The sequence below is a fragment of the Ahaetulla prasina genome, chromosome 1, assembly GCF_028640845.1.
Source record: "Ahaetulla prasina isolate Xishuangbanna chromosome 1, ASM2864084v1, whole genome shotgun sequence".
NCBI lineage: Eukaryota > Metazoa > Chordata > Lepidosauria > Squamata > Colubridae > Ahaetulla > Ahaetulla prasina.
This window is the reverse complement of record NC_080539.1, coordinates 361,333,673-361,358,331: the sequence shown is the minus strand read 5'-3', so window position 1 is coordinate 361,358,331 and position 24,659 is coordinate 361,333,673. Positions and strand designations below refer to the sequence as shown.

The 24,659-nt window shown below is 43.1% G+C and overlaps 1 protein-coding gene across 1 annotated transcript in view; it reads right to left on the bottom strand.

Annotated features, from left to right (window-relative positions):
- Positions 1-393: 393 nt before the first annotated feature.
- CILP2 (cartilage intermediate layer protein 2) overlaps positions 394-24,659 on the bottom strand; it is a 38,413-nt gene continuing 14,147 nt past the window's right edge. The window contains exons 4-9 of the mRNA XM_058163336.1: positions 21,807-21,998; positions 16,978-17,136; positions 11,562-11,876; positions 8,406-8,514; positions 4,728-4,885; positions 394-3,832 (exon numbers count right to left, since the gene is read on the bottom strand). Of these exons, the coding sequence (XP_058019319.1) occupies positions 1,443-3,832; positions 4,728-4,885; positions 8,406-8,514; positions 11,562-11,876; positions 16,978-17,136; positions 21,807-21,998 (3,323 nt within the window). The 3' untranslated portion in view covers positions 394-1,442. The remainder of the gene's footprint in view (positions 3,833-4,727; positions 4,886-8,405; positions 8,515-11,561; positions 11,877-16,977; positions 17,137-21,806; positions 21,999-24,659) is intronic.

Sequence of the window (24,659 nt, the reverse complement as noted above, 5' to 3'; positions counted from 1 at the left end):
CACTAACAATGTCCTGCTGGAGCAGGGTTGGACTAGATGACCTCCAGGTCCCTTCCAGTCCTGGATTATCCTCTGAAGCTGCGTCTAGTGCCAGGTTTGTAATCCTTCCTTCCCCTCCTTTTTCCTCCCTCCCTTTCTCCCTCCCTCCTTCCTTCCTTCCTTCTTTCTTTTCTTTCTTTCTTTCTGTCTCTCAAATGAACTCCCCATCCCCCCATTTTTTGCCTAGCAGGTTTCAGCTTTTTTACCTTTTAAAAAATGCTTTTAAAAGTTAAAAAAAAAGCGTCTGACGATCAGGCACCTCAGCTGGGATCGTCAGAGCCTTGTTTTAACCCTTTAAAATCATTTTTTTACAACCTCTTCAGCCAAAGAGGTTGTTAAAAAAATGCTTTTAAAAGTAAAAAAAAAAGCGTCTGACGATCAGGCACCTCAGCTGGGATCGTCAGAGCCTTGTTTTAACCCTTTAAAATCATTTTTTTACAGCCTCTTCAGCCAAAGAGGTTGTTAAAAAAATGCCTTTAAAAGTAAAAAAAAAAGGCTCTGACGATCGCGTGGCTCAGCTGGGCGTGGGGGAGGGCAGGGATTTTTGCTACCGGTTCTCTGAACCACCTGCTGCCATTGCTACCGGATCGGCCGATCTGGTGCGAACCGGGAGCATTTCACCCCTGCTGTAAAACATTGTGAAGCCGTATATAAGTCTAAATGCTATTGCTGTTGCTATTGCAACTTCAAACAATCGCTAAGCAGACAGTCATAAACTAGGGACTGCTTGTAGAGTGTTTCACTGCTGCTTTGTGTTGGTGACATGGGACTGACAGGAAGATTGTTAAACTGCAAAGGCAAGAGATGCTCCGTGTGTGTTAAATCTCTAGGGATGTCCGTTGAGCAGTGATGCAAAAGAAGGCAAAGAAATGAGCCAATAGTAGAAACAAAAGAGTACTTCGGTTCTGAATCAGGCTGCAGCTAAATTGTAATCCAGGAAAAATGGTGAGCAGAGCAGAAAAGGAATGTTATATGAGAAACCATTTTCCTGAGACAAATATAGAGTACAATAGCATAGAGGTCACCCGGGATGGTGAGTGGGACTGTCCAGTTGAAACTCCACCCTTTTTACAATATGAATAAAAGGGGCATGGCTTTAATTGCATAGGGGTGGGAGCCATCTTGACTTTGACCCTCTACGAATGCTCCTGCAGGTAGTATAGTAGTAGTGTAGAAGTCTCAGGACCCACAGGTCTACAATTGGGACCTGGAAGGGAGATTTACCACATTGGATTATGGAGGTTGGCAGAATGTACTTTATGATGTGGTACATTTTAAGATGAATTCTGAAGGTCGTGAGAATAAAACCTGCTGCAGTGAGTCTCGCCCACTGAGATACCCATCCTGAGGAGCTGCAGACTGCGGTTGGATCACAAAGAGTAACAGATGTTTCTTCATGCTGCTCACTGTTGGATCGGAGAAGTACCCACCCTTCTTCGGCGGCTGGGACGGCGCTGTGTCGAAAACACGGTCCGTAATCCAGTTGGGTAAGCCACCACTTGAGAAGGGCCCCGGCGTTGTTCGTTGGCACTCATCTCCCGACGCATCTCGGTCAGCGTCTGGGATGGGGATTCAAGGAGGCGTTGGAAAAAGCTCTTTGTCCCGACTGGCTTTTCATAACAGGTAAAAGTCAGAGCTGTGCCCTGATCGGACTTCATCTCACGCGAAAAGCCATCTGAGGCACCAGCAAAGCAGCGCCCAATTGCAATCTCCTTGGCGAGGTGTGGGTTCTGGTCAGTCACGGTATAGATGCCATAGTTGTGCCCCAAGGGATCCACTGGCGCCAACATGGTGAAAGCCATAGCGTCATTATTTTCCAATAGAGGCGGGTGACGGCTTAGATACTCCCTCAAGTAGCTATTGATAGCTGTACGGTGGCAGCTTCCTTGTGGGATGACAGATACTATAGTCCTGTCCACCATTCCTTGGTCAAACAACATCCCGCTGCATTTGAATTCAACGCAGGCTGCGGAGCTGTTATGTATCTCACTGTCCTGGATGCTACGGGAATCTCTTAGGCCATACAGTTGTCCCCGAGTCATTGGATGACTGCCACCCACATTCCGTGACCTCACCATGTATTCGTATGGCCCATTAATCTTCACTTTGATGTAGCAGGCCCGGAATTCTTGAGGGTTCGGCCACCAGGAGAGGTAGTCTCCCGTCCAAGTGGTCAGGTCAGTCTCTTTAAAAGGCACAACATTATATTCATACTTGTCCACCTCCACTCGGTAAAATCGGAAGTGGTTGGCTGTGACAGGAGCCTCATCACAGTCCTTTAGATTTCGATAGGCATAAATGGGCCCATTGGTCTCATCGATATTGTTCTGGTTGGGTTTGGCAAGATTGATCCTGAAAGCTGTCTTCTTTAGGGCAGGGTCCTCATGGTCGGTTCTCTGGTAGTCAAGCTTGTTGAGGTAAGGCTGAGAAACACCTATAGCTCGAGGGTTGAGCCTTGGGCTTGAAGGAACAGCCTCCAGCTCCTCTCCTCCCATGGTTGCTGTGACATAGGCTGTGTAGGCATCGGCCCTCTCGCTGTCGCAGAAAGCAGGTAAACATGCACCGTTGGGACCTGTCACCACACTGTCAAATCGACCCCAGGCCTGAGGGTTAGAAGGATAACCAGGTCTGGGCTCAAGATTGATGAGAGTCACAACCACTCCCTCCAGCTGCTCACTAGGGTAGAACTTTTCATTGATGTATGTTCTGACTTTGACGAAGCAGCGACGGCTTTCTGCAACGTCCAGATTGAATAGGCGCCTTTCCCGGACTTCCAAGTTACCAATCAAGAAATTTCTCTCTTCCCGTTTCTTGCGTTTCTTCTTGGCCAGCTTGAGAGATGCTTCTTCTTCCCACAGGCCTGTTATAGGATTGAGGGACCAGAGTTTCATTTTCTCTGTGTGTTCCGGAGTTTTGATGAGGTCGGTGTCCATCTTTATCTCCACCCGGCCGATTTCTAAGCCCCGGTGTGTTTCTTCTTCCCAGAAATCCATTGAGAACATGCCATACGTCCTGAGAGGGAAGAGATCTCCTTCGGCATTGATGAAATTCAGATCACTGGAGGCAGTGCTCACTGTACCAATGTCCCGTGGGTCCACAAAAGTAATGCTTGCCTTGACGGTCCCATTGTAGACCTGCCCATCAGATCTGAAGAAAGATCCAGGTGGGATGACTATCTCCCCAATGGGATTTTCTTCAGATACTTCTCCCAATGGAATAGTATTAGATTCCATTGATGCCAGGTCAACGGGCTTCTTCTTCCTCATCAGTTTGACTTCTTGATAAACAGCCCCGCCACGTTGGTCAAGTGGGAAAACCTTGACCGTGTCTACAAATTTCTGCAGCCGATCCACAAACCTGACCACAAGTCTCTCTGTGTCGGGGGGCACCTCTATGGTGAATGTGCCTTTATACCCTGTGAAGCCAATTTTCTCGGCACCCAGATAGATCTCACCAAAGCGGAGAGGTTCGCCATCATCAGCGGCTGATGCTTTGCCCCGAACTAGGACTTTAGGCCGAGTACAGGTGGTACAACCACACTCTGCCACCACTTTGACGGGAAGGATGTAACCAGTGCAATGGATCTCTCTCATTTCCATGCGTTGTGTCCCACAACAATGCTGAGTTGTTGCATCTTGGCACCGCAGCCCATCTGAAGAGTTTCCAGCACAGGGAGTACTGGGGCAATGACCAACATTGTAAAAGTGGGAACCTGTTGCCTCTTGAAAACAATCATCAGGGAGTTTTATGAGGTATTCCTCTGGCCGGGTTGCACATGCTGGAACATCTGGACCTGAAAGTAGAAAAAGAAGAGAGGATGAGATTAGGTGTCCTGCTAAGACCCAGATATACTAGATTCATGGCATTTAGCAGAAGATATGAATAACAGGCAAAAGGGGGCTGCTGCGATATCACAAAGAGGTAGGTGGCAAAGAAGAGAGGCTTCTCAGTCCATCTTTTGTTCCTGAGAAGGTAATTGAATAGAATAGAACAGAATAACAGAATTGGAAGGGACCTTGGAGGTCTTCTAGTCCAACCCCCTGCTTAGGCAGGAAACCCTACACCACTTCAGACAAATGGTTATCCAACATCTTCTTAAAAACTTCCAGTGTTGGAGCATTCACAACTTCTGGAGGCAAGTTGTTCCACTGATTAATTGTTCTAACTGTCAGGAAATTTCTCCTTAGTTCTAGGTTGCTTCTCTCCTTGATTAGTTTCCACCCATTGCTTCTTGTTCTACCCTCAGGTGCTTTGGAGAATAGTTTGACTCTCTCTTCTTTGTGGCAATCCCTGAGATATTGGAACACTGCTATCATGTCTCCCCTAGTCCTTCTTTCCATTAAACTAGACATACCCAGTTCCTGCAATCATTCTTCATATAATACTGCATATTACCCCCAGCACCGAGAAAGATTTCAATCTGAAGACTTATGGGAATCCTATAAAATTCAACCCTGAATTCAAAGGCACAAACACACAAAAATTATTATGAGTTTTCTTTATAAGCTGGCCATAGTTGCAGGTGGGTGGGCAACTTTAGGAATCAAAATAAATAAGGCACGCATTATGATTCATATTATACCACAATGACTATGTTCACCCAGTACTGAGCCAAGCTCAAACAAACCACATTATCCCGAAAGCAGATCTTTCCAGAAGGCCCTGTCACAAAAAAAGCAGCTACTTACTTATTACTGTCAAATGGGCAGCAGAGGATTTGATTGAACTGTGGTCATTGCTGGCTTTGCAGTGGTATAAGCCAGCTTGGTGAGTTCTCAAATCACGTAACACTAAGCTCCTGCTGTAATTGTATGTTTTCCAGTCCAGAAGCGTTCCATTGTGATACCTAGAGAAACAGAAGAAGGGGATGGAGAGAGGCAGAAAGAAAGAAAAAACACCACTTATATTTGAATTGGCAGCAATTACTTTCTTCCTTGGTCAGTTCCATTCACTGTTTCCATTCCCCAAACCTTCAAAAGTCAGTTTTCCTTAAACCATAACTTTTCTCACTGTTTTGTGCACGACACACTGAGATTTTAAAGGAAAAGGTTCCCCTCGCACATACGTGCTAGTCGTTGCCGACTCTAGGGGGCAGTGCTCATCTCCATTTCAAAACCGAAGAGCCAGCACTGTCTGAAGATGTCTATGTGGTCCTGTGACTGGCATGACTAAATGCCAAAGGCCCACGGAACGCTGTTACCTTCCCACCAAAGGTGGTTCCTATTTTTCTACTTGCATTTTTTATTTATTTATTTTATTTATAATCCAGTTTCTATACCGCCCTTCTCCCGAAGGACTCAGGGTGGTTTACAGCCATATTAAAAACCACAATAGTACACATAATATAAATAACAAATTTAAAAACATTTAAAACGAATATATTAATTGGCCAATTTACTAAAACGGTCAAAACCGACATAAAACCCTTTAAAATTTAAGAACTATAATTAAAATACATTTAAAATTTTTACGTGCTTTCGAACTGCTAGGTTGGCAGAAGCTGGGACAAGTAACGGCAGCTCACCCCGTTATGCAGCACTAGGGATTCGAACCGCTGAACTGCCGACCTTTCGATCGACAAGCTCAGCGTCTTAGCCACTGAGCCACTGTGTCTCCTACTGAGATTTTAGGATGAGGCAAATAAATGTAAGGATTGCCACAATCGAGTTCCTACTTAAGCAATTTTTCCTTTTTTTTTGGAGAAACTGATAATATTAGATTTAAGTTTAAAATGCAGTATGTTATTATTTCTGGTAAGTCTTAATAGACATTTGCAAATTAGGGCTGAATTATGGGTTTTTATGTCTATGGAGATTCTCAACCATCCCGATCATGGTTGTCCCCAAAGTGCTTTTTCAAAAAGCAAGTAGACTTCGTTTTTCCTTGAAGACATTTTGCTTCTCATCCAAGAAGCTTCTTCAGTTTCACTGAAGTCAGAACTGAAGAAGCTTCTTGGATGTGAAATGAAATGTCTTCAAGGAAAAACCAAGTCCAGTTGCCTTTTGAAAAAAGCATCTTTATGAGTTTTTATAATTTGATTTTTTTATTATAAAGGGTGATATGGGAAGAAGAGTCCTTATTGAAATATTAGAGAGGGTTTTTAAGTTTCTAAAGTTTATACTTGTCTAGAGGGCGTGGGCAGTCGTATTTTATATATATATTTTCTATATATTTGCACTTCTTTTTCTTCACTTTTTACAATTTTCTTAATTTGTATTAGCCTTTTATCTTTGCATTGGTAAACTCTAATAGAAAAAAAGCTCTGCTCCTACTGACTATATGAATATGTATATTCTTGGCAGTGAAAGCTGCTTGTGTCATTCGCTGCTCTCCGGGATGTTTTTCACTTCCCAAGTCCAAAATGGTCCTTGGACTCTAATGTTCTCCAGACTAAAAAAATATATCTAGATAAAGCCTCATTTCCACCCATCATCCTCACCTTTAGCTTACCCTGCCATTCGTTTTGATTAAAAAAAAAAAAGAGTCATCATTCAATTCAGAAAGCTTGCTGAAGTGGTGGTATATGGCAATAAGGCAGAGCAGGTTGAACAGAAAGGGAAGGGAGCCAAAGAACCTGGTGTTTCTCTCTTTTGTTATCCTGGCTTCGAAATTGCTTTTACCTCAGTTCAACCTACAACTTGGAATGTTCTGCAATCCTGTGTGTGTGTGTGTGTTTATGTGTATGTGTATGTGTCTACTTCAGTGGTGGGATGCCCAGTGGCCCAGTGGTGGGATTCAAAAAATTTTACTATGGTTCTGTGGGCGTGGTTTGGTGGGCATGGCAGGGGAAGGATACTGTAAAATCTCCATTTCCTCCTCACTCTAGGGGAAGGTTACTGCAAAATCCCCATTTCCTCCCGATCAGCTGCAGCTCTGGAGGCAGAGAATAGATGGGGACAGGGCCAATCAGAGGTGGTATTTACTGGTTCTCTGAATGACTCAAAATTTCCGCTACCGGTTCTCCCGAACTGGTCAGAACCTGCTGAAACCCACTTCTGGTCTGCTTGTATCCACAAACACACACATGAAGAGTTCCTTTATTTTTTACATGGGATATTTCAGTGACATTTTCAAAAAGGCTTTGATCTATGTTCCTCAATTGTATAATCGCAACTTTTTATGGCCTTGTTTTTCAAAGAAGTTTATATGGAATAGTTTAATGTATTTGGCCCTATAAAACTTAGCTGGGTTTTGGAGAAATAAAGGCCAGTTCTTACTGGCAGACTTTATTGGACTCAAAAGTGGCTGACGCCAGAGACAACAAAGGTAATGATTGATCAGGGTGTCCCAAGTTTCCACAAATGTCTTCTGGCATGTACTGAAAAGTTGTTTTAGACTAGAGCAGGGGTCTCCAAACTTGGCAACTTTAAGACTTGTGGACTTCAACTCCCAGAATTCCTCAGCCAGCAAAGATAGTATTAAAGTTGGCTGAGGAACTCTGGGAGTTGAAGTCCACAAGTCTTAAAGTTGCCAAGTTTGGAAACCCCTGAACTAGAGGGTCTCAGGTGAGTGACAGGTGCCAGGCTAGACTGACATTAATTTTTAATAGTTCGTTTTGGAGTTATGTTTAATTGACCTGATCTTACTCTATTTGCTTGTTTTCTAATCCGATGCTCTTAAACATCTGAGAGTCTCAATTAAGAATGGCAAGTTTAAATTTGAAAAAGAAATAAATTTGAATTTTGCATGAAACGTTAGACCTGCCAATCTTCCTCAGCCTGAAATCTGGGCTGCAGAAAAACAGCTGATCACCAGATGGCAGCAAAGAGATGCAGAAAACTCTTAACTTTGCTTCCACCTTGTCAGGGATCCAGTTTTTCCTGTCTGCCAGCATCAGCCCTCAGCCTTCTCATCTGCAAAATGGTGCACAGCATTGACTTATCATACAGGGATGTCTGTTGGGATTATTGCTGGATAATACACAAGAAGTTCCTGTTTAAAAACAAGAGCAAGTAATGCAAGTTCCAAGGTTGTGGTTGCAACTTCCTTTCACAAAGACAGGACTGTACAGCAAAAATGATAGTAGCAAGAGAAAGTGGTTGAGGACTCCTTTTGTTTTGTTCCCTTCATCACTTTTTACCCGTGTTTTCCCCAAAATAAGACCAGGTCTTATATTAATTTTTGCTCCAAAAGACGCATTATGGCTGATTTTCCAGTTAGATCTTATTTTGCGGGAAATACAGCACTAAATGCCTCCCTCTACTGACGATCTTAACTGGGGCTTATTTTTGGGATAATATTACGAGCATCCTGAAAAATCATGCTAGGGTTTATTTTTGGGGAAACCGGTTATTCCCAGAGAATGAGTCAGACATTGGTTCAGGTTCCACTATGAGTTTTTCCTTAATGCCTTCAGCATGACTCACCAGTAATATTTTTGAGGTTCAGGGGTGCCTTGAGCACTGCAGCACAACCTCACTTTTTCTCCAACCATCCTCACTTTTGATTCAGGGCTGGTCACCATGTAAAGTTGTTCTGCCATGGATGGGAAAGGAAAGGAAAGGAATGGGAGGGAAGGGAAGGGAAGGGAAAGGAAGGAAGGAAGGAAGGAAGGAAAGGAAGGAAGGAAGGAAGGAAGGAAAGGAAGGAAGAAAGGAAGGAAGGAAGGAAGGAAAGGAAGGAAGGAAAGGAAGGAAGGAAGGGAAGGAAGGAAGGAAGGAAGGAAAGAAAGGAAGGAAGGAAGGAAGGAAGGAAAGGAAGGAAGGAAGGAAGGAAGGGAAGGGAAGACAGAAGGGAATGAAAGCGGGAAGGGAAAGGACAAACAAAAATATTAATCTGACAAAAGTACATTTGTCTCACCAAAACAGACGATTTATGGATGATGAGTTTTCCCTTCATCATCCTTCAGTGTTTTATGGGTTTGCTATGCCTCCAAATTGGCTAGCTGACTTCCAATTTAGATGGGACATTTCCAACATTAATTCCAGAATTGAACCATGTGTAATTTGTCAGTTTTTATGACTTTCAAGGAAGCGTTACACAACAAAGTTTACATCTAGCAGATGCGGTCACACGATATACTGTTTCACAAGGTCAGGAAGTACAAACTCCGCTGGCTTTTAGGCTTGCCTCACTGGCCAATCTATTGAAAAAATGGGTTAATTCAGTAGCCGGGTTCAGTGTCTTTGACCCAGGGTTCAACTGAAATGCCTTCTACCCAACTCTGAACATAAACTCTGCTGCCTTCAGTACCAGTTCCAGTCAGTGGTGGGTTTCAAAAATTTTTACTACTGGTTCTGTAGGCGTGGCTTGGTGGGCGTGACGTGGCTTGGTGGGCGTGGCAGGGGAAGGATACTGTAAAATCTCCATTTCCTCCCGATCAGCTGGGACTTGGGAGGCAGCAAATAGATGGGGGGGGGGCAGTCAGAATTTTTACTACCGGTTCTCCGAACTACTCAAAATGTCCGCTACCAGTTGTCCAGAACTGGTCAGAACCTGCTGAAACCCACCTCTGGTTCCAGTGCTGCCTCTATTGTCTCTATTCCAGCTTTCTGCCAGATTGTGGTGTCTTGATTTTTTGTATTCAGAGAATATTAGTGGTTAAGAAGATGCTGGCCTGGGACCCAGGAGACTGTGAGTTCTAGTCCTGCCTTAGACACGAAAAAACAACTGAGTGACTTTGGGCCAGTCGCGTTCTCTCAGCCCAGCCTGACCCCCAGGGTTGTTGTTATGGGGAAAATAAGAGGAGGAAGGAGTATTAGGTATGTTTGCTGCCTTGAATTATTTATAAATCATAACAGATAAGATAAAAATAATTCAAATAAATAATCATTAATTAGACCCATAGGTTTAGCCCAGGGGTGAAATGCTCCCAGTTCGGACCAGATCACCTGATCCGGTAGCAATGGCGGTGGTGGTTTGGAGAAGCGGTAGCAAAAATCCCTGCCTCTCCACATGCCTAGCTGAGCTGCGCGATCATCAGAGGTTTCTTTTTACTTTACTTTTTTACTTTTACTTCTTCAGACAAAGAAGTTGTAAAAAAATGCTTTTAAAAGGTTCCTCTGTCCATCCCAGCTGAGTTGCCTGATCATCAGGGGCTTTTTTTCTTTTAAAGGCAAAAAAAAAATGCTTTTAAAAGAAAAGCCTCTGACGATCAGGCAACTCAGCTGGGATCGCCAGAGGAGCCTTTTAAAAGCATTTTTTTTATAACCTCTTTGGACGAAGAGGTTGTAAGAAAAATACTTTTAAAAGTAAAAAAAAAAAGTTGGCTGCACCCACCCAGTCAGATTAACCTCCCCAGCCACACCCACAGAACCAGTAGTAACAAATGTTACATTTCATCACTGATTTAGCCCTTTATCAAAATCTGGAACCAATTAATATAAATTGTAAATGCAATTGTGAATTCTCCAACACTGGAAGATTTTAAGAAGAGATTGGATAACCATTTGTCTGAAATGGTATAGGGCCGTGATGGCGAACCTATGGCACACGTGCCTGAAGTGGCACATGGAGCCATGTTGCCTGGGCATGCACAGTGGTGCCTGTTCCTCTTCCGTGTTCCTGGCATGCATGCGCACGTGACGATCAGCTGGCCTTTGTGCTTGCGTCAGTGCCAGAAACCAGAAGAGCTGGTCTTCCATTTTCCAACATAAGCATGTGCACTAGCCAGCTGATTGGTGCGTGCCAATGCGCAAAGTGTTCCCCTTTTGGCACTTGGTGCCGAAAAGGTTTGCCATCACTGGTATAGGGTTTCCTGCCTAAGCAGAACCTCCAAGATGTTGTGGTCCGCCAGCAGCCTGCAGAGCTGGCAATGGAGTCAGACAGTGATGAGGCTGAGGAAGAACATGGGCCAGTCCTGGAGGCTGGGGAAGGCCCAGATGAGGACTCTGCGTCAGAGGCAGAAGTGGGGCCAGGGCCATCAGGGAGTGTGGTGCGGACTCCAGAGCTTCGAGAGACTGATAGTAGTGAGGCAGAGGAACAGGAGGAGCCTGTTCCTAATGCACGCATGAGAAGAGCTGCCAGAAGGCAAGAGCAGCTGAAGCAAAGAGGACGACTCAGGAGTAGGGCCAAGAGATGATTGGCCCCTCCCATAAGGCTTAAAACAGACCAGCAATGGCGTTTGGGCTCTTTGCCGGAAGACAACAAGCTTTGTCTTGTTGAATTTGTTTCTTATTGGTGTCTTCTGAACTTTTGCCACGAAAGGCCTTTGGCAGTTTGCCTAATTGGACCAAGGCTGGTGATAGGACTGAGGAATTTGTGTTGGGAGGAATTTGCTTTGGTTTAGTTGGACTATGCTGAGAATGAATTAATTCTCAGCTGTTCTAATAAACTTTTTTTGTTTTTACACTGACTGAGTTTCCTATTACCTACTTGGGCCTGGGTCACAACACAAGGTCCCTTCCAACTCTGTTATTCTATTCTATTCTAATCTATAGGGTGGGTGGAAGCTGCACAGTAAAGCAATCTTCCCATATATTATTGGGAGAGGCTTCCATCAGCCTGCAGATCAGGGACTGGGAGTCCTCGACTTATGACCACAATTTTCCCACCCACCCAGCCTGGCTCCATATTGCACTTACCCAGTCTGTGGAGTATGATCTCCACCAAAGAGGTCCCAGAGCCATTGACAACAGCTGAGGCACTACCTGGTGCAAAGCGCTCAAGCTTAGCACTGACGTTGGTGCTATTGCCAACACAGATGCCATGGATGGCGAACTGACCCCAACGATCACTTTGGGCCAAGGGGGCGAGAGGCTGGCCCGCAAAGGATATCTGGGCATCGGCAAGGGGCATCCCATCGGCTCTCCGTACAGTGCCCAAGAGTGTGTAGTTGGGACAGATGCAGGCAGCGCAGTCCTTGTTGGGAATGCCGATGGCACAGTTAAGCTGGCAAGCTAGGAAGACAGAATGTAAAAAGTTAGCACCCATCCATCTCCTAGAACCATGAAATATTTTGAGAAATATTAAAAAAAGCAGAATATTATATTTCCCTGGATGAGAAATGAAGAAACGTGCTCTTGGAAAGCAGCCTACCTACCTTTCTTAATAGCCCTCAGCAGATGTCAGCACTTAAGAGATAAAGAGCTTATTGAGATCTAGGTAGCTCTATTCATAGGCAAAAATTCCCTGCAGCAAGGTCTGAATAAAGGTAGGATTAGCCCTCAGACACAATAGGAATTGCCCAACAAGCCCCTTCATTGCATCTATCAAATTTCAACCAAGCTTAGCTCAGACAAACTCCTAGGATTTGCACATGGACCCATGAGAGTCTGACAACAGCCAATAGAATACACGTTCTTGCACAGAAACAGGAAGTTGAAGTGCAAAGCCCAAGAGAAGGTATAAATACCCCCCACCACTTTCAACCACCCATGTGGTTCTGCTTCTTCATTAAACCATCTTTCCAATCAGCCTCCATATTTCCAGTGTCTTTCACCAAGCTTGGAACTGAATCAGATGGATATTTCTTCCAACAAGGATTTATAAGGAATTTTTTATTTATTTTTTATTTATTTTTATTTGTTACACAGTATGTATAAGCATAAGCATGTAATAACTATACAATATATAACCATATATATAAGTATGAGTATGTAATAACTATATTAATTGGATATAACGAAAGGAAAAAATAGGACAGGAACGGTAGGCACGTTTGTGCTCTTATGCACACCCCTTACAGACCTCTTGGAAATGGGGTGAGGTCAATAGTAGACAGTTTTTGGTTGAAGCTTTGGGGATTTTGGGAAGAGACCACAGAGTCAGGTAGTTTATTCCAAGCATTAACAACTCTGTTACTGAAGTCATATTTTCTGCAATCAAGATTGGAGCGGTTAACATTAAGCTTAAATCTATTGTGTGCTCGTGTATTGTTGCAATTGAAGCTGAAGTAGTCTTAGACATGAAGGACATTGTAATAGACAATTCTATCAGTTAAACACAGGTCATATCAAAGGCGGAGTAGTTCTAAATTTTCTAAACCCAGGAATTCAAGTCTGGTGCATAAGTATTTTGTTGTATTCAGAGGAGTGGAGAACTCTTCTTGTAAAATATTTCTGGATATGCTCAATTGTATTGATGTCAGAAATGTGGTATGGGTTCCAGACAGTCGAGCTGTATTCAAGAATTGGTCTAGCAAATGTTTTATATGCTCTGGTTAGTAGTGTAGTGTTTTTGGAAAAAAAGCTACGCAAGATTAGGTTTACAACTCTTAAAGCCTTTTTTGCGATGTAGTTACAGTGGGCTTTGGCACTTAAATCATTTGATATGAAAACTCCAAGGTCTTTAACAGGATGGGGGTCATCTGTAAGGTAATGTCCATCAAGTTGTACTTAGTGTTTAGGTTCTTTTTTCCAATATGTAAGACTGAGCATCTGCTGGTTGAGATTTGGAGTTGCCAAGTTTTAGATCATTCAGATACAAAGTCAAGGTCTTTTTGAAGGATAGTTGTATTGTTGGTGGTGTTAAATAGTTTGACATCATCAGCAAAAAGAACACAATTACTTGTAATATGGTCACAGAGATCATTAATGTATAATATGAAGAGTGTTGGTCCAAGAACGCTGCCTTGGGGAACGCCACTTGACAGGAACAGGATCTGACAGAGCATTGCCAATTTTGACCACTTGTTGTCTGTTTGACAGGCAAGCTGTTATCCAATTGTGGAGGGGTCCTGAAATGCCATAGGATTTTAGTTTCAGGAGAAGTTTATCATTTACTACTGAGGCAAAAGCTTTGCAGAAGTCTATGTAGATTGCATCTATTGCTTTGCCCTGATCAAGATTTGTAGTCCATACGTTTTTGCAGTGAAGAAGTTGTAAGTTACATGATAATTTTTTCCTGAAACCAAATTGTTTATTAGAGAGTAGGTTGTTTGTTTCTAGGTGGAGGGTAATGGATTCCATTACTTTGCAGGTGACGCAGCATAGACAGATTGGACTGTAATTTTCAACTAGGCTGGGGTCTCCTTTTTTGAAGACAGGGATGACCATGGCTAGTGACCAAAGTTTGGGAAGAGAACTGGTCGTGAAAGCTTTTTCAAAGATTATGGTTAGGGGTTCTGCTATATTAGTGGAATTGAGGTCTGCTATGTTTTTACAAGAGATGCAAGCAATTTTGAGGGAGGGGCTTCCAAAAAGTATGGATGATAGCAAAGGCAAAAGAACTTAGGTTTATATACCACTTCACAGTGCTTTTACAGCCCTCTCTAAGCAGTTTTACAGAGTCAACATTATTGCCCCGAACAATCTGGCTCCTCATTTTATCCATCTCGGAAGGATGGAAAGCTGAGTCACCCTTGAGTCCCTATCAGATTCGAGCTCCTGGAGTGAGCAGTGAGTTAGCAAATGCTGCAAAATAGAGAATGCTGGGACCCAGAGGTGGGTTTCAGCAGGTTCTGACCAGTTCTGGACAACTGGTAGGGTACATTTTGAGTAGTTCGGACAACTGGTAGTAAAAATTCTGACTGGCCCTGCCCCCATCTATTCTCTGCCTCCCAGGTCCCAGCTGATCAGGAGGAAATGGGGATTTTGCAATTACCTTCCCCTGGATTGGAGTGGGAATGGAGATTTTACAGTATCCTTCCCCTGCCACGAGCACCAAGCCAGGCCCACAGAACCGGTAGTAAAAAAACTTGAAACCCACCACTGGCTGGGGTACCTTTCTTCAGCCAAAGCTGAAAGCTGCCTATCATGCCTAACTCGTATTTTTTGTATTTTTTTCCTCCCGTTGAGGGGGGAAAAACTGTTCAGGGAGGAAAAACCGTTCAGGGAGGAAAAACTCTTCCCAAATTGCTTTTCTTTTGCGTACAGGCTATGCTTCCCTGAAAGCTGTAAATCAGCTCAGCTGTGTAATCATGATTAGTTCATTAGCATCCAGGCCCAGCTTGTGCTGCTATCTGAAATTGCCATGATCCTCCTTTTGTATCCTAAGCAGCCAGGAGGACCTAAGCTTGCTGGCCCCAAGGCAGGCCTTTCAAGGTGTATTTGCCATTGTGTGCTTGTAATCTCTTCCTTCGCAATGAGCAGAAATATAAACACTGATTTCCCCTTGCTAATTATTCCCCGGAATCAAGGTGAGAATTCCGAAGGGTGGGGGAGTGGAAAAAAGGCCTTTAAGAGTTGCCCTCTTTTCCCAGCTTTCTGGTGAACTGAATTTGGGACCCGTGAACCTTCCCTGCTGTTAGGACTCCTCTGGCTAATTGGGCCTGTATCCTCATGAGTTGTTAAGCAACTTCTTAATCTCTTCTAAGATTTATTAGAAAAGTCCTCGCTTCCAGGGGTGAAATCCAGCAGGTTCTGAAGGGTTCTGGAGAACCAGTAGTGTAAATTTTGAGCAGTTTGGAGAACTGGTAGCGGAAATTTTGAGTAGTTCGGAGAACCGGCTAATACCACCTATGGTTGGCCCTAGAGTGGGGAGGGAATGGAGAATTTGCAATATCCTTCCCCCAGGAGTTGAGTGGGAATGGAGATTTTGCAGTATCCTTCCCCTGCTACGCCCACCAAGCCACACCTACCATGCCCACCAAACCACACCCACAGAACCGGTAGTAAAAAAATTTGGATTTCACCACTGCTCACTTCCCTCCTTTGGTATTGTAGGAAGTTAGCACCCACCCCTCTCCTAGAAGAATGAAATATTCTAGGAAATATTAAAAAGGCAGAATATTATACCTCCCTGGATGAAAAATGGAGAAACATGGTTTTTTTAGGCAGGAAGCAGACTCACTCTTAATAGCCCCCACACTTTCAATAGCCCACAGCAGATGTCAGCACTTAAGAGATAAAGAGATAGCTAGGTCTATTCATAAGCAAATGCCCTCACCCAAGATTCAACAAAGATAGGATTAGCCCTCCACCCATCTAGCAACAGAACTCACCACATGGCACCTGGGGAGATTGCATCACCCAGCAAGGCTCAACTAAGTCTGGGACTCAAAAGACAACCTACAAAGTTACCCCTGCATTGCCCCATGGGAGTCTGACAACCAATCAGAATACAAGCTCAGATTCAAAGCCCAACAGAGGATATAAATCTCTCTCTCTCTCTCTCACCCATGTGCCTTTTTTGCCCAGGACCTGAAAACCATGTGGTCCTGTCCAGTGGTGGGATTAAAATCATTTAACAACTGGTTCTCTGCCCTAATGATTTCTTCCAATAACCAGTTTGCCAAACTGCTCAGAAAGTTAACAACCGGTTCTCCCGAAGTGGTGCGAACTGGCTGAATCCCACCACTGGTCCTGTCCACCATTAAACTATCTTTTCAAGCAGTCTCCATGTTTCCAGTGTCTTTCTCCCTACCTGGAACTGAACCCAGATGGACATTTCTTCCAACAGTCTTCATCCTCCAAATTCTAAATTCAGTGTTCGACATGCAGATTAACAGAAATGTTGCCTTTAAGAATTTGTGGCAGGGACAGCGAGGGCCACAAAAATATGCATTGTTGTTGTTGTTAGTTGCAAAGTCGTGTCCAATCCATCGCGACCATATGGACAATGTTCCTCCAGGCCTTCCTGTCCTCTACCATCCTCTGGAGTCCATTTAAGCTCACACCTACTGCTTCAGTGGCTCCATCCAGCCACCTTGTTCTCTGTCATCCCCTTCTTTTTTTGCCCTCAATCTTTCCCAGCATTAGGCTCTTCTCCAGGGAGTCCTTCCTCCTCATTAGGTGGCCAAAGTATTTGAGTTTCATCTTCAGGATCTGGCCTTCTAAAGAGCAGTCACAGTTGATCTCCTTTAGGACTGACTGGTTTGATCACCTTGCAGTCCAAGGGACTCGCAGGAGTCTTCTCCAGCACCAGAGTTCAAAGGCCTCAATTCTTTGGCGCTCAGCCTTTCTTATGGTCCAACTTTCACAGCCATACATTGCAACTGGGAAAACCATAGCCTTGACTATACACACTTTTGCTGGCAGGGTGATGTCTCTGCTTTTTAGTACGCATACGAGTCACATAACTATTGAAGAAAGGTTAAACACAGCCAGAGTGGTTCATTACCTGGACAAGGTATGTTGGCGCATAGCTTCACCTCCAAGGGACGCCCCACACAATACGAGTGCTTAGTTTTTTGACAACTTCGACGCCGCACTTGCTTCCCGCCACTGCCGCATGTTTTTGAGCAAGGACTCCAGGCACTCCACTGGCTCCATTTGAGTTCTGAGGGCGAGAGAAGCCACTGGCATGAATAATCAATTGTGCATTTGCCTTCATGGAACAACCTATCTAAGAGTTTCTGAAACTGGCATAGCTGACATCAGCCCTACGTATTTTTACTTGGACTGTGGCCTCTGGAAATCAACAGCTTTGGTGCTCTCTGAGCAGGGTTGTTTTCTTGCAAACGTTTTATTACCCTACTAGGTAACATCATCAGTGGTGGCAGTGGTGATGTTACCTAGTTGGGTAATGAAACCTCAGCAAGAAGCAACCCAACTAGGGTTCAACCTTGAGCTGCATATGTCTCTTCTATTGCCAATCAATACAGGTAGTTCTCCACTTGCATCAGTTCATTTAATGACCGTTCAAAGTTACAACAGCGATGAAAAAAGTGACATATGACCATTTTTCACACTTACAACCATTGTAGCAGCCCCATGGTCACCTGATTAACATTCGGATGCTTGACAACTGATTCACATTTATGACGGTTGCAGTGTCCCAGGGTCATGTGATCCCCTTGTGCGACTTTCTGACAAGCAAAGTCAATGGGGAAGCCAGATTCATTTAACAACCGGGTTACTAATTTAACAACAGCAGTGATTCACTTAACAAATGTGGCAACAAAAGTCATAAAATGGGGCAAAACTCACTTAACAAATTTCTCACTTAGCAGTTGAGCATTTTGGGATCAATTGTGGTCATAAGTTAAGGACTACTTGTAGCTTGTATGCCTGTGAAGACATGCATATGTTTATGCTTCAAAATCTGTGAACAAAAAAACTCGGGAATCACCTTTGTGCCCATTTATTTAGTAATCCCATGAAAGAGTTTTGGTTGAGGTGTGTCTTCGTATAATACCATGCTATTTTTGTGTATACGTGTACTTCTCTTAAACAAAACAGAGGTCCATGGGTACCCATCACTAAAAAAAACCTGTTTATTATAATTTTTGCGAATGCATATTATACTGATGTTCTTCAGATTTTAATCCCAACCTCAAGGAAGGAGGTGAGGATTATTTTGGAAGGTCAGATCTCTTGGCACAAGGAACAGTTGCCTCTTAAAGCATGAACATTAAGGTGCTTTTAGGCACCCTGCCCTGACTTGCATTGGCAAAGCTCTTTTGGAACTGTTAACAAAAATCCAGTTTTTTTCTTCTCCTTCCTCTCCAGCCTCTGCTCCCAAACCACAAACACTTCTTCTGGTTTCTTTTTTTTGTTAGGAATTTATTCTATAACTTATGCAAAAATAAAATAAAATCATGTGCGTTAAACCAGGTAAAAGTTCAACGTCTCTTCCAACCAATTTTAGAACAGCAATTCTTGCGCCTGAGAAGGTAAGCAAAAAGAGACGAGCAGTTGGCCTGCTTCTCCAGTCCAAAGCCCCAGTCCCATATTTTGAACAGAGAAAATGCTGGAGTTTTTCCCTAAAAGAATGTCTGCCTGCCCATCAAGTTATTAAATGCCACTGGAGAGTTGTACCCGCTTTTCAATCAATCAGAATAGAGCTGGAAGGGACCTTGGAGGTCTTCTAGTCCAGCTCCCTGCTCAAGCAGGAGACCCTATACCATTTCAGACAAGTATCTGTCCAGTCTCTTCTTAAAAGCCTCCAGTGATGGAGCACCTACAACTTGTAAAGGCAAGCTTGTTTCACTGGTTAATTGTTCTCACTATTAGGAAGTTTCTCCTTAATTCCAGGTTGCTTCTCTACTTGATTAGTTTCCATCCATTGTTTCTCGTCTTGCCTTCTGGTGCTTTGGAAAATAAGTTGACACCCCCCCTCCTCTTTGTGGCAGCCCTTCAAATACTGGAATATATCATGTCACCCCTAGTCCTTCTTTTCTCTAGATTGGCCATACCCAATTCCTGCAACTGTTCTTCGTATGCTTTTGTCTCCAGGCCCTTAATCATCTTAGTTAGCTCCTCTTTGTCCTTTTTCCAAAGTGTTTATTTATATAATTTTTTTTTATTTATATAGTTTTGTCCCTTTATAGATATACATTGGAGAGATAAATTGGAATAGCAAAAGAGAGGAACATTTAGCACCAACTTTTGAGTAGAGAAGAAGCAGGAGTACAAAATCGTAATGAGGAATGAGTGCTCGACTCTGTTTCTTTTTTCTTCTATCCTCCCTATTCCATTTCCTTTTGAGTTGGGAGTTTTCTTGAATAAGTCTAAAAGCAGGAGGTACTTTAATCATGGCTTTTGCATGCCCCTCTGGCAGGCTTTTTTTAAGGCTGAAGAGCAAGATTATAATGTAGTAGCAAAAATGACGGCGACTGTAGGAAAAGAGGAAGGGACGAGCTCTTAAGTCCACAAAACACAGCACGTAAGAAGAATGTAAGATACGTTAGGTATTTTTAAAAAACCATTTAAAATAAATTTAGGAAGAGGAAGCAAATAAATAGGAATAAATACATTTTGGCAAAATGATACTTCTTTATTCATTAGATCCATATACCATTTTAGCTCTAGGAACTGCAGGGTTAATTAATATTCTTTCTAATTTTTACCTTTAAAGGTAAAGGTAAAGGTTCCCCTCGCACATATGTGCTAGTCGTTCCTGACTCCAGGGGGCAGTGCTCATCTCCATTTCAAAGCCGAAGAGCCAGCGCTGTCCGAAGACGTTTCTGTGGTCATGTGGCCAGCATGACTAAACACCAAAAGCGCACGGATCGCTGTTACCTTCCCACCAAAGGTGGTCCCTATTTTTCTACTTGCATTTTTTATGTGCTTTCAAACAGCTAGGTTGGCAGAAGCTGGGACAAGTAACGGGAGCTCACCCCATTACGCGGCACTAGGGATTCGAACAGATGAAGTGTCTTAGCCACTGAGCCACTGTGTCCCTCATTTAATCCAATAATGTAGATTAGTCTCGGAGAGAGAGAGAGACTGGCCTCAAATCACCTCAAATCAGTCTAGTAGCACCTTTTCTGAGCACCACATTTTATTAAAAAGCGTCCGCTATATAACTACTCCGTCATTTTTGATTAACACAGCTGTTTTTTGCAATGTTGTTGTGCTGCAAATCCACTTCCGTACTGGCTACATTACAGAAATATAGCAGGATTTTGGTTAGTCACTCTCTTTTAGCCCAACCCATCACACAGGGTTGTTGTTGAGGAAAAAAGAAGTAGTAGGTATGGTTGCTTTCTTGGGCAAATTAAAATTGATAAAGTAATAAAAGTGAGATAAAAATCTAATAAACTAAAATAAACACACTGGCAGGATTAAACCCCTCGTCCTCCAGAGGTTTAGAAGGAAGAAAGACTGAGTAGTAAATCATACAGGGCAGCAATGGGAAAAACTTTTATTTGTTCAATTTTTTATTGTTAGTGGCACATGCTTTTCTCACTTGGAACACCTCATTGGGCATCACAAGTCAGCTGCCATCCCTGGAATTCCCATCACCAACCTCAAAAAACACAACAACACTGTGCCGGGCTGATATTTTGAATCATTATTTTTTATTTTTCTTTTATGTACACTGAGAGCATATGCACCAAGACAAATTCCTTGTGTGTCCAATCACACAATAAAATTCTATTCTATTTTTTTTGACAAAGAATTTAGACAAAGTTGATAGATGTGTATGTACTTAGGGTCAAATTCACCTCTTAGCCCCATCAGAACAAAGGATCGAGTGTCAGACCTTCTGGACAAAAATGTTTAATACTTGCCCAAAAACGTACTTGGCAAAAAACCTTGGTAGGGATGATGTTCATTAAAAAGGAATTGCTTTGCCCATAAAAACAGAAGCTCTCTGGCCCTTTGGAGACCGCAAGGCCATTGCTAACATTCCTTGCAGGTGATGTCTTGACCCCAGGCCCGGGCGTGGTACAGCTGTGTTCACTGCCCAGGCAAGGAGCGAGTTCTCCTGTCTTGAAAAATGTCAGCGGCTTCACAGAGAAAAAAATAATCTAGATGGCATTTCAGACCTTGAGAGCTAATTTGGTGTCGTGGTTAATGCATCAGGTTAGAAACTTGGAGTCTGTGAATTCTAGTCCTGCCCTAGGCCCAAAGCCGGCTGGGTGACCTTGGGCCAGTCATTCTCTCTTGGCCTTAGCAACGAGACAATGGCAAACCCCTTGCAAAATCTTGCCAAGAAAACTCCAGGGACTTGTCCAGGCAGTCGCCAGGAGTCAAAACTGACCAGAGGGCACAAAAGAAAGTATTGGGATTCAGAGACAGGATGAGGGTCAGAAAATGTCTAGGGGGTGAAATAAAAAGGAGGGGAGGGAAGAGTCTTTAATGAAATATTTCTTCATTTTGGCAATAAAAAAAAACAACCATACAAACTTGGTCTAAATGTCTGCGGAGATCCTCAGTCATCTAGGTCATGGTTGTCCCAAAGATGCTTTTTTCAAGAGGCGGCTGTCTAGAACAGGGGTCTCCAACCTTGGTCCCTTTAAGACTTGTGGACTTCAACTCCCAGAGTTCCTCAGCCAGCTTTGCTGGCTGAGGGACTCTGGGAGTTGAAGTCCACAAGTCTTAAAGGGACCAAGGTTGGAGACCCCGTTCTAAAAAGTCTTCAAAAAAGCACCTTTTGGACAAACTTTGTCTAAATTCTTTGTCCGAAATGAGCCGAAATATCTTAATTGCCACCAGATCCCCATGTTCTCCACCCTGACCCCAGTAAGAAATTAAAGTAGGTTGAGGGCCAAAACGAACCTTGGCAGGGCTCAGATCTGCAGGTCCGACGTTCCAAGGATTTCCCAGGGCATTTTGACAGCTGTCCCGGCACTGGTGCAGAGTTCTTCAGACAGGTCCGGTGTCTGGTTTGGGTGCCGCTGAGGCCACATGCTGTCTGGGAACAGGGACTCCAGGGAGACCAACTTGACCATCCCGGCTTCTGCACAGGATCTGTTGGGTAGAACAGAAAATTAAGCGGAAAAGAAACTCAGGAAGTGAATTGTGTCTAGAAATCTGATGGTTTGGGCATCAAACCATCACATTTACAAGTGATGACCAAGGTTTTTCTTTTGAGATTATGTTATGTTGAAGATGTCTTCTTTCGTGGAGACCTAGAATCCAATTGCATTATTTTATTTTATCTTATTTATCTTATCATTTTTTAATTTAATTTTATTTATTTTATCATTTATTTGTTTTATTATATTATTATATTATTTTGTTATTTTGTTTATTATTTTTATTTTATCGTGTTTTATTTTTTGTTTTTATTTTATTTTTTATTTTATTTATTTTATTGTTTTTATTTTTATTTTTACTTTATCTATTATTTATTTTATTATTTTATTATTATTCTTGCTGTCTATCTGACTGCTATATCTCTGGATGGCTTACAAAGTTAAAAGTCCCAACCTCTCTCCCCCCATCAAAAATCACTCAATACAAAAAATAACAATAAAAAAAAATCACGGGTATCATTAAGAGCATCAAAAAATAAAATTGCTAAAAACCGTATTGATTTAGCTTCTATTTTTGGCTCTGAAGGCAATGTGAGCTTTACAAAGAAGTATGAAGGAGAACTATTTATTGAAAGGAATGCAGGCTAGATATATTGTTTGTTTCTTTGGGTACAAATAAAAAACTAAGAGGTCTTCACCCATATTTCTTTGTTTATTTTGGGGGCAACTACCTAACTACCATTAGGAAGGAGGTACATTTGGCTGTCATCATGGATCCAAGAAAAAGTGGGATGCTTGTAGGTAATTTAATGTTCAAAAACTGCTTTTAAAAATGTCTGTACCTTCAGATCTCTCTGAGTTGCCAGAATTTGGGGAACTAATAACAAGACTAATTAAATGACTGTCATCAGTTGACTTGTCAATATCATGGGCTGGTCAAGAAAGCCTAGATTTTTTCATACTTTTTATACCATGGCCATACAAACCAAACAGAATGACAGAATAACAGAGTTAACATAACATAATAACAGAGTTGGAAGGGACCTTGGAGGTCTTCTACTCCAACCCCCTGCCCAGGCAGAAAACTCTACACCATTTCAGACAAATGGCTATCCAACATTTTCTTAAAAATTTCCAGTGTTGGAGCATTCACAACTTCTGGAGGCAAGCTGTTCCACTCATTAATTGTTCTAACTGTCAGGAAATTTCTACTTAGTTCTAAGTTGCTTCTCTCCTTGATTAGTTTCCACCCTCTTGTTCTACCCTCAGGTGCTTTGGAGAATATTTTGACTCCCTCTTCTTTGTGGCAACCCCTGAGATATTGGAACACTGTTATCATGTCTTCCCTAGTTCTTCTTTTCATTAAACTAGACGTACCCAGTTCCTGCAACCGTTCTTCATATGTTTTAGCCTCCAGTCCCCTAATCATCTTTGTTGCTCTTCTTTGCACTCCTTCTAGAGTCTCAACATCTTTTTTACATCGTGGCGACCAAAATTGAATGCAGTATTCCAAGTGTGGCCTTACCAAGGCATTATAAAGTGGCACTAACACTTCACGTGAGCTTTTTCTATCCCTCTGTTTATGCAGCCCAGAACTGTGTTGGCTTTTTTAGCAGCTGGAGCACACTGCTGGCTCATATCTAAATGGTTGTCCACTAGGACTCCAAGATCCATCTCACAGTTACTACTATTGAGCAAGGTACCACATATACGGTACTGGTGCATTTTGGGGGGTTTTGCCCAAATGTAGAACCTTACTTTTTTCACTGTTGAATTTCATTTTGTTAGATAGCACCCAATGTTCAAGTCTGTCAAGATCCTTCTGTATCTTGAGCCTATCTTCTGGAGTGTTGGCTATTCGTGCCAGCTTGGTGTCATCTGCAAATTTGATGAGTTCCCCATCTATCCTCTTGTCCAAGTGAATGATGAAGATGTTGAAGACTACTGGGCCTAAAACAGAGCCTTGGGGTACTCCACTGCATACTTCCCTCCATGTGGATGTAGTTCCATTGAGGACTACACGCTGAGTGCAGTTGGTCAGCCAGTTACGAAACCATCTGGTGGTGGTGCTGTCTAACCCACATTTTTCTACTTCAAATTGAAAGGGACCTTGGAGGTCTTCTAGTCCAACCCTCTGCTCCAGCAGGAGATCTTTAATAACAGAATAGGAAGGGACCAGAGGTGGTTTTCAACAGGATCTGACCAGTTCTAGAGAACCGGTAGCGGAAATTTTGAGGAGTTCGGAGAACTGGCAAGTATCATCTCTGACTGGCCCCACCCCCATCTATTCGCTGCCTCCCAAGTCCCAGCTGATCGAGTCCCAGCTGATTGGCTGGATCTTCTTTTGTTGCCCTGCACAGGGAGCTGGAAAGCAGGTTAGTGGGGTAGGGCGGGAATGGAGATTTTACAGTGTCCTTTCCTTCCCCTAGAGTGGGTTGGGGTTGAAATGGAGATTTTGCAGTATCCTTCCCCTGGAGTGGGGTGAAAATGGAGATTTTACAATATCCTTTCCCTGCCACGCCCACCAAGCCACGCCCACCGACCCGGTAGTAAAAAATTTTGAATCCCACCATCTGAAGGGACCTTGGAGGTCTTCTAGTCCAACCTCCTGCACAAGCAGAAACCCTATAGCATTTCAGACAAATAATTGTCC